General features: G+C 39.6%; 1 protein-coding gene across 8 annotated transcripts in view; it reads left to right on the plus strand.

Moving 5' to 3' along the window:
- The window catches only part of LOC117935911, a 67,781-nt gene extending 59,791 nt beyond the window's left edge, over positions 1 to 7,990 (plus strand). For all 8 annotated transcript variants that reach the window (XM_034858573.1, XM_034858657.1, XM_034858903.1 and 5 more), the window contains 4 exons: positions 6,132 to 6,532; positions 6,825 to 6,924; positions 7,516 to 7,720; positions 7,812 to 7,990. In XM_034858573.1, the coding sequence (XP_034714464.1) occupies positions 6,132 to 6,532; positions 6,825 to 6,924; positions 7,516 to 7,720; positions 7,812 to 7,948 (843 nt within the window). In that variant the 3' untranslated portion in view covers positions 7,949 to 7,990. The remainder of the gene's footprint in view (positions 1 to 6,131; positions 6,533 to 6,824; positions 6,925 to 7,515; positions 7,721 to 7,811) is intronic.
- Positions 7,991 to 10,745: the final 2,755 nt, after the last annotated feature.

A 10,745-nucleotide genomic window follows, 5' to 3' on the forward strand; every position in this document is an offset into this window, starting at 1 on the left:
AATTGTGCTGCGTATGAGACATCAGGGAAGCACTGTCTGCTCAGTACACATCGGCTGATACCTGCGCCCTAGGGCGAGTCTTCCTGCAACTCTAACGACATTAGATTAAAAAAGCAGGTTCTAATGCTTAAACATGCAGCGCTGCACAGAGGTGCAGCTCAACAAGGGTTTTATTTATCAGCTAGCAGCTGCCAGATGCAGCCATCAGTAATGTCCATTTAACACACATGTCCATACATTAATGAATAGGGTCCGGGTTTTAACACAAATACTTTTTATATTAACCGTCTTGTTGTGCTCGGGTCAAATTTGACCCATTTTCTAAAAGTTTGAATATCGGAAATTTGGATGGTTTATTTCAACTTTTACTCTTCAACAGTTGAATAAATAATCAGTTCACTACTTTCATTGAATTTGGGTGTTTTATTCAATTATATAGCGTTTAAAAAAAAGAGCGTTGAAAACAGTGACAAAGTGTTAAGGGATGGAAAAAAGCCTCAAAACGCGGACAGAAACATCGGAAAAAGTTACCAAAAACTTGGGAAAAACGTGGCAACAACGTCGGGAAATGTGAGTGTGTCGAGGGGAAAAAAAGAATAAAATTATGAAAAGTTTGAATTCCAGATTTGGACCAAGAAATGACGATTGTCTGTGTGTATGTGTGTGTGTGTGTTTGTGTGTGTGTGTCTTTGGACTCAGGGAACCCAACTACGCCCAGATCGGCTCCCTGTCCCTCAGTCTGAGCTCAGTCCGACTCTGAGAGACTCTCCGTGGACATTAAGGACGCTACAGCTGCCTTCCATCTGCCATCTGGGCTGAAACGCGTCACAGCCTCCATTAGTTGAAATATGTAAGTAACCTATTATCAGCAATATGTAAGGAAGGCCTATTAACACTCATCTGTATCCTGCAGTAACAGCCTCCCTGTCGATGTAGTGCTGTTGTCCCTCCTGTTTTCTTTCCTTAAGGCTTTTTAAAGACTTTATTTAGCTTAAGAAGGACACTTAATTCTTTGGTTTATTACAGATATTCAACATCAACACATCTGGAGATACATGGTTATTAGTGGGTTGAATTTCCAGTGAGTTTGTCTTATTTTATTTTGATTGCATTTTAGTTTCTGATTAGTTTTCAGTGTCTTAGTTTTTATAGGCTGTTGTTTTAGTTTTACAGTAAAGACCAGGTTTAATATCTCATGTATATACATTGTTTTAGTTTTACAGTAAAGACCAGGTTTAATATCTCATGTATATACATTGTTTTAGTTTTACAGTAAAGACCAGGTTTAATATCTCATGTATATACATTGTTCCAGTTTTACAGTAAAGGCCAGGTTTAATATCTCATGTATACACAGTACATTTAAAGGCATGGCCATGATGTTTAATGTTCATCTTTAGCGTGTAATGTGAAGATATTAAATATAATAATATTAAAGCCCAGCAGCATCTGATGTTAACTGTCAAAGTTCACAAAGTTTTAAAGTTTTAATTTCTGTGGTTCAATGTTACAATGAGTGTTGACAGAAATGCACGCCGTCTCTTTTTTCCAGTCATGAAATATTAGAGCTTAAAAATCTTAAGTTGAAATCATTAATATAATCATTTCTTTTTATTATTAGCTTTGTAACCTGGCAGTATAGGTTGGTTGTTTTTGAAGGTTTGAGTTTATATATTTCTTTCAGTTTAAATATTTCAGTTTTTTTAGATGTTGAATTTTTTGGGGAAAACTGTTATCATAACAAAATAGACTTATAGGCTATAACTCTGCTGGAGATACGTGGTTTTCACTGGACACGGGATGGAAAACTGTTATTTAAAAAGTAACCAAAACTGTACTTGAGTAAATATAATACTTGGTAAGATTTTACCAGGGCTAAGTTAGTTAACTGTAGTAGTATAGTGTAGTTAGTTGTGTGTGCTTGCTCTTGGGGGAATTACTGGAATAGTTGGGTCTTTGTCAATTACAGAGTGTGGTCTAGACCTGCTCTAGCTGTAAATAATAGAGTGGTCTAGACCTGCTCTAGCTGTAAAGTATCTTAAGATAACTCTAGATATGATTTGATACTATAAATCACATTGAATTGAATTAACTTCATCTATGTGTGACTAACATCAATGTACCAAACAGCCGCTTATTACATACGGTGACAAGGCATGCACGGTTTCTAACTCAGCCCGCTAATTTTATTATTATTATTAGATTACTCTGCACGTATGAGCCAGTAGAGGGCAGTGCTGCCTTGCTAACGGACATTGACCTGCTGCTAAAGAGTGACTTGGTCCACCTGCTTTGTCAGTGCAGAATCCAGACGCAACTTCCGCAATCCCACCCTACAAAGCAGTCCGATTGGTTGGAGTTAAGCATGGACCTCGAGTAATTAAGGTTAGGATAGCCTGGCCAATGGCAGCGTATGAATGCTGTGACAGGGCCTAGAAGTTGTGTGGGTACCATAATAACCAAGGGGGGTCAGCCTCTCCTCTCTAAGCGGAGCTCCCATGGCACCATTTCAATGCTACGAAGCTATCACCTGCCGTCAGCATCCCATTGACTCCCATTCATTTTGGCACCACTTTGACAGTGAATAACTTTACATCTGAAGCGTTTTAAGACTCTATTTGTCCGTTGGTTATTTCTACGTCAAGGTATAAAAGGCTTCATTACCTTGTAGCGTTAACTAGCATGTTAGTTAGCAGTAATTAGCCTGTGCCTATGTTAATGTTAACTAGCATGTTAGTTAGCAGTAATTAGCCTGTGCCTATGTTATCTCCTAACATAAACCTACGCTCTCCGTCTCTGCTGATTGGGAATGATCAAGATTTCTCTTGGCACAGCTACCAGAAGGCTTTTTTTTGTTTACCTTGGGTAGCAAAGGCATGACCCGCTCTAGTCGCCTTTGGATTGGCTAGTACTTGTTGCCTTCATTGGTTGGGTTGGTTAGGTTTAGGTAAAATGGGTAAGATTTGTCAGGATTAGGGTGTCAGGGTAAGCCAATCAGAGGCAAAGTAAGGGAGAGCATAGCGGGACATGCCTTCACCATCCTTGGAAAACAACACTAGCTTACGGTAGTCATGTGTAAAAATTACACTGCACATCATTTATCGGCCTATAGAGAGAAGTGATGCCTTGCTAATGGACATATACAGAGGATGCTAAAGCGTGACTACGCTGTTTCAGCTTCAACGACGCATGTTGCTTGTACACTGTCATGCCATGCTGTTGGCCAATTTGCACCAAATTGCAGTTAAGTAGTTTTATTTTTTGTACAATCTTGTCTTGTTTACGGTTATATTTATTCTTGTGTATTATGTTGATTTTTATACAGAACCACTTATTCACCAGACAGGTGTGCAGAAGGAATGTGGGTGTGGTGGTGGAAATAAACGCACTGGAGCTGAAGACATCTGTCTGGTTCTGATCGGTGGCCTTGCAGCGGATTATACTTTTTAAGTGATTCCAGCAAAGAAACACCAGGGGAGAAACAACATCTTTACAGCCATGTTGAAGGGCCCAGTATTGGCTGCATGGCTGGTGTATTTGCTGTGTCATGTTTATCCTGGTAATAAACACCTGCTTATCCACACATCTTTGCATAGACAAGTAGCAACATAAGCATGCAACATATGTTGTTATAAAATTAAATATGACATATAATATAAATTATATGCCGATACATACTGCTAGCAGGTTTTCTGAGCTTTTTTCCTGCTGCTTGTTTAACCAGCGTCAGCGTCTTTAATCCATATTTTAAAACAGAGGACCTGGTTTCCTTGTTTTTATCACACCTGTCAGAATGTCCTGGAATCTGTTGACCCCTATAACAACAAAAGGCCATATAGAATACACCAGCCCTGGCTAGTAGAATTCACCCAGGTATTAAAGAGAGACTGTTGGAAAATTGACAAAATTGGAAGAAAAAATGTTTTTCATGTATTTTATGACATCTAGAAAAACACAATGAGGAATTATCAAAAGACATTAAGAAGAGAAGAATGGTCTTACTCCAGAATTTTAGTTTAGGTTGTCATTTTTTCCGAATTACATTTTCTACAACTCACATCATCTGTGGTGTACCGCAAGGTTCAATTTTAGGTCCACTTTATTTCTTATTTTCATGCTCCACTTGGACAAAACCATCCAATGTCACAATGTCCCTATTCAATGCTATGCAGAAGACACAGATATATCGTCCCCTGACACCTGGGGACCCAAAAAGGGGGACCATGACCGCTTCTTTAGAGTGTCTTAACCCTTGTGTTGTCTTCCCTTCGACCTTCAACTTTGTGTTTTTCTGGGTTAAAATTTTAACATTTTGTCGCTTTTGTCTATTTTCTTCCCATTTTTTGTCACTTTTTTGACGTTTTTTTTAAATTATTATTAATTATTAATTATGTTTTATTTTATTATGTTACTTTTTCCGATGTTTTTGATGTTTTTTTTATCACTTTTTCAGATTTGTTCGGGTCCCTTTTTCAGCGTTTGAAAAAAAAACCTTTTTGTGGATTTTGTCCGGCTTTTTCTGTATTTTTTTTTCAACATTTGTCACTTTTTTCAACGTTCTTTTCTGATTTAGAAAGTTTTTTTAAACCGGTCAAATCTTATCCAAGGACAACAAGAGGGTTCAGCAGCCTACACGATCCACTGTTAAACATCTATGCGCTGGCTGCTTAATTGATTTCCTATAGGAGGAGCGGATTTACGGCAATCATGTTGCTCAACGTTTAAATTATTACAACTTTGACTCAGTTGCCGCTAATCTACATCCTTGAAGTTTTGCTTCCGGGAAGGATCCTGCGCCAAATGAATTTCTGCTGGATGCATGTAGTTTCGCTGATGTGAGTTTCCTTCAGCTTTCTTTATTGTTGGAATTTTAAACTCTGGTGGGTTTCTGGACTATGATTACCTGGTCCTCAGATCTCTGCAGGGTAAATTCAGACAGCTAGCTAGACTATCTGTCCAATCTAAGTTTTCTCTCACACAACTATTTTGCAGCAGCTCCATCCGGCGACAGCACCGCCATAGACAATTGTTGTTGGTTTAAAGAAATGCGAATAAACCAGAGCACATCTTCTCCCATTACACAATGCTAGGTGGAGTAGCCAGACCCGCCTCCGCTCGGCAGCCAAAAAAGGTTGTATGTCTGGCTTCCTTAAAATAAGAACAAGAGATGTGTAAACCTTTGAAAACGCTCACAAGGGGGCTTCACTTGTTTTAAACAATTACCTTTGCCTGGCACAAAACTGACCATAACTCAATGAAAATGTGTCCAAAAATCACCAAACTAGGTGGACATATTAAATCAAGCTGTTGAAACAATGGTATCTATATGGACCTAAAGAGGGTGACGGTGTTGCCCAGCACAGACTCGGTCTGTCGGAGGGCCTAAAACCTGATTATTGTCTTATTTGCAGGCATGGGAACCTCTCAAAGGTCTTGATCCTTCGCAGCTTACAGTGTCTAACAGCTTGTGTTGGCTTAAAGCCTAATATTGCTTCTTTCGGCAATATTTAAATATTTATAGACTTGCTTTTATGTGATTTTGTCTTTATTTCTCTCATTCTTTTGTGTGTATTTATCTACAATTAAGTTTATCTTGCTTTCATTTGGCCGTACTGTTTGTCTTTGCTATTGCTTTGTCTGTCAAAGAAGCACGTTGTAATCTGCTTTTAAAGGTGCTACATATATATGTATAAAAATGAATGTATTGTTATTATTACTACATTAAGCAATATTTTCATTAAAAAAATATTGCTTTATGCACGTTTTATCACCCATTATTAATTTAAGCATATTCAGTTTTCAGCATAATGTGTATTTTTTACATGTCTCTTGTTCTAGTTAAATCCGGTGTGATCTGCGATGAGTCCAAAATGACATTAGCGGTTGAGAAGTCTAAATATCGTAAACTAGTTAAAGTGGATTTCCGCATCAATGACGCCACCACCGCCGCCTGCCGCCTCAGCTCCAACAGCACTCACTTCTTTGCTGATGTCCCCTTCAACGGTTGTGGCACTCAGGTCGAGGTAACGCACGGCCATTGGTTTCATTACCTGCTGTACTCTTCCCTCAGGTATTGGTTTTGCTTTTTATTTGCAGTGTGAGGACTGAGTGGATGACCTTTGACTCTGCAGGAAAATGGTGAAAACCTCATTTTCAAGAATACAGTCACCTTAGTCACCCACCCAAAAGACGTGATCATCCGGAAATGTCTGCTGGAGCTGAAGTTCGAATGCAACTACCCCAAAAGTGTACAAGTGAAACAGAGCTTCAGTGCACACAGGAAAAACGTCATAGAGTCGGAGAAAGGCCTCGGCACGTTCACCTACAAGTTTGAGTTTTATCCTGATAAGAAATTCCTAACCCCGCTTGCACCAGACACATACCCTCTGGACTGTGACAGTGAGCAGACCCTTTACATGCAGATAGAGGTTGCCTCCTCAATTGAGAACACCGAGTTGTTTGTGGAGTCCTGCAGCGCGTCACCATATGACATTCCAAACTACAAGACAACCTACCCCATCATTGACAAAGGGTAGGCATGAACACAGAGTCTGTAAGTGGACCTATAGGTGGAAAGTAAATGTCTCTCTAAGGTCAACTAGTGTTTTGACTTTGTAGATTGATTTTCTGCTTTTAATTTAGTAGGTCATCTTTGCAGTAGGACCATGTCAGGATGTAAAAGTGAATGCTTCCTTTACTTCATTTTTGGCATTATTTACTACTTTCCCTACGTTGTAAATACATCTGCCCCTAAAATATCCCCCACTGTAATGCATAGAGTTACAGAGGCAATATTTTTCATCGGTTTGTTTTGCTCTGACTAGGTGTGCAAAGGACCCGACTGTTGTGAATTATAGCCGCCCCCACGACACAAAATTCCAGTTCAGCATGGAGGCCTTTAAGTTCATTGGCTTGCATGAGCAGGTAAGGTATAAACTATGTGGTTCGACTGGAAGAAGAACTTTGTTAGAGGCCAATTTGTTGTTCATGGAGCTTCATCAGCCATCACATACACAATATGAAACGACAAATACTTACACTGAAGCCATAGGGCATTAAAGGTCTCTTACCACACGTATTTCATTACTTTGTGGTAATGTCTGAAAAGTTCTACAATGGACTCTGTAACATTTGTTGTGGAAAAAAATGCCGTTGTTACCTTGGTTACCTTGTTTCAAGCCGTTCTAGCGTGGTATAAAAAGCCTGCAGGAAGACTCAGCTCAATTTGTGCCAGTTTTAGTTCAAATTCAACAAGCTAAGCTGCTTGACTCTGATTGGCTAACAGCTAGCCAATGAGAGCCTGGCTATCAGCATCCTTCACCCAGCTCATGAATAGTAAAGAGCTCAGGCAACATGAAAACAACAGTTTTGTGTGGCAGGGCACCTTTAACATTGAATTTAAGACAAATCCAACTGTCAAAGCACTTTGTGAACTGTTTTTTTTTTTAAATGTGCTGTACAAATAAAGGTGTTGTTATTATTATGTCTGCTGATATAATGTTCTGTTGCATTCAGGTGTACATCAGCTGTTCAGTCATGATCTGCAGATTAGGACAACCTGACACCAGGTGCTCCCAGGGATGCGTCAACTCCAGATCACGGCGAGATGATCAGCATCATCACCTCATCAAGAGAGAGGTTGTCACTCAGAGTTCCAGGCACTTTGTGTCCCAGGGTCCCCTGCGCTTAAGGAGATCAGCAGAGAGCCCCAGAAGCCCAGGTACTGTATAAAACCAGAAGTTTCCCCTGGTTTAAGTCCCAGTTAGACTTCAGACAAGCTCAAACTGAAATTTTGCTTCTTTTTCCGCCAGGGATCAACCTGAACATGAACCTGGTTTTCATCGCTGGATGTCTCCTTGCAGCCGTTGGCATGATCAGTTCCGCAGTCATCTACAAAGCCAAAATGTCAAGGGACAAATACCAACCTTTGCCCTCATTTGAAGATTAAGACAGCAGCGTGTGCAGGATACCAGTCATGTATCAACTACATTTGACTACATAAAGCAAAGTCCTTCAACCTAAACCATTATTTTACAACCAAATGCTATGCTATGCTATGCTATGCTATGCCGTAATTCCTTCACAATGAATCCCTTTCATTTCTCACATGATATCTAAGCTCGGAGAATTAAATAACAAGAACATGATTAAAATATTGTAGCAGATCAGATGCTGTGTAAGCAAGTGCTTCAGATCAGGTGTGTTGTGAGCCATCAGGATGAAGTTACAGATGACAAGGGTGGCTGTGAAACAGTATTCAAGTTGATAGTTACATACCTATCAGACATTACCCTTAGCCCTGATAAAAACAACTTAAACTAAGCCTTTCTGCAAAACTAGAACTAAACTAAAATGAACAAACATGTTTTGAAAAAACTAAAATGAAGCACATAAGAAAATAAAAACCAATTGAACATTCAAAACTGTTATAACATTGCAGCTGCTGGTCACTTGTGGTGTTTATTGTGATTCTGTGAGAGCATTGGAGCCCGTTTAGTTTTAAAAATGTTACTATTGTGTATTACAGTACGATATAAAACAAGTATCTTGATTGATATGCGTAGTCCTACTCAATTATATTCCTTCCAATATCATCATTACGTGACAAAAGCTCTAAACCAAAGCCGATAATCATACACTTGCTTAATGGATCAATAAAAACATACAGTCCGTCGCATGTATTTTTGCTTTTGTCCACTTTGATTCTCTTTCTCTCTAACACACGGATACACTCTTCTCCCATTGAATGTGAAGCATTTCTGCTGTGAACCAACTGTTGCTGTGTTTATATAGTCTCTGTTTTTAAGATTGTATTTCTCTTTAAAGCAACAGTGGACCAAAGGCAACAAGAATGTTAGATAGTTGGCTCCAGCCAGCAGGCAGACTGGATGGAAAAGAGAAGCTGGTGCTCAGACGCCCGGTCCAGCTCTTATGTGACTTCTGGAAGGAAACTGGATGAATCACAGCGAGTCAGGAAAGAAGCCAAGAATTTCTTGATTCAAAACATTGATCAGGGCTTCCAAGGAGTTTTTTCTATATCGTCTAAGGGGATTGATTTGCCTCCAGTGGCCGCTGGTGGAGGTGCAGGTCAGCCCCACAACTGTTGCTTGAAATACATGGACTACATGAGGATTACAGACATCATTTTTAGAATCTTACTGAGATTTTTAATGACTCAATACTAAAAAAATACCTGCTTATAAGCACTTAACAAGTTGTTATCTTCCTCTTACAAACTCAGACCTCATAATCTGCTTATTTTTAGGTTCATTTTGTAATTGGAGGTTTACCAGAGTAGGTTTACAAGGTTTACGTAATTTAAAAAAACCCAATATTTTTGTTGTATTGCACATTGCTGCAGCTTCTCTTTTCGTCCTGTGTGTTGAGCTCTCGGTTTTAGCTACAGAGTGAGACATCTCACTTCTATTCCATTTTTTGGGAGTCGCAAATGCACAGTACCTAGGTGAGGACTGCTAGCTAGTCAGAAGCAGAGTATGAGGGCCCTGACAGTACCTAGGTGAGGACTGCTAGCCAGTCAGGAGCAGAGTATGAGGGCCCTGACAGTACCTAGGTGAGGACTGCTAGCTAGTCAGAAGCAGAGTATGAGGGCCCTGACAGTACCTAGGTGAGGACTACTAGCCAGTCAGAAGCAGAGTATGAGGGCCCTGACAGTACCTAGGATAGGACTACTAGCCAGTCAGAAGCAGAGGATGAGGGCCCTGACAGTACCTAGGTAAGGACTACTAGCCAGTCAGAAGCAGAGGATGAGGGCCCTGACAGTACCTAGGTAAGGACTACTAGCCAGTCAGAAGCAGAGGATGAGGGTGTGTCCTAGCAGCTAGGCAAGCATTAGAACATGTGTGACAAAGGGAAGTAAAGGCTGGACTACAACAGAGCTGTACTTTGGGCATTTACATTTTGTAAAACCTAGAAAATGCACAAAAATATATGTAACACAATGAAAGGAAAGGGAAAAAGCTGAAAAGCATAATATGAATTCTTTAAAACAGGGATTCTTGTTCCCTCTTGTGATATTAAATTCAAAATATCGTTGCATACATTTGAAGTGTTATTCCATGTTGCTGACTTTTGGCATTAATTTCGTATGAACATCCAATAGCAGAAACAAATACCGTCTTTATCTATGAGTCTTTATGGTCAGAAGATGTTGGATGTCTGCCCCAAGATGGCGGCGGCAGAGATGCATGTAACATATCTGATGCAGTAGTAACCTATATAAATTTGTAGGCCAAACGTTAGAGACTCGACGGAGCCTCAGAAACAACATCCTACTTATTATATCGATATAGTAACCCATGTTAATATGTAGGCTAAACGTTACAGACTCTATGGAGCCCCAGACATGACATCCCAAAAAATTTAATTATGTCAGGCCATGAAATACGCATTTTTGTATAAACAATAAACAATAAACTAATTTGTGGCCACAATTTAGTATTTTGGGCATAAGGCCATATGCGGGCAGTTCTGCTGCTGTAGGCTACCCAGATCAAGCTAAAGGTGGACAGAGATGATTTGATGATTTTATTTTAGGCTGGGAATGAGTTCCAAAGACATTGTAGTTGTTATGGATTAACAGTATTGTTTTTATTTTTTTATTTATGTACTTACAATTTGAAAAAGAAAACCAATTTGTTTGGGACATTTTAGTTTTAAAAACCTGACTTAGGCTAGAGATTTAAGTGTGGATCCTAGGATTGAGTTAAAACTTTGCTCACTCCCCT

The sequence above is a fragment of the Etheostoma cragini genome, chromosome 1 (assembly GCF_013103735.1).
Source record: "Etheostoma cragini isolate CJK2018 chromosome 1, CSU_Ecrag_1.0, whole genome shotgun sequence".
NCBI classification, from domain to species: domain Eukaryota; kingdom Metazoa; phylum Chordata; class Actinopteri; order Perciformes; family Percidae; genus Etheostoma; species Etheostoma cragini.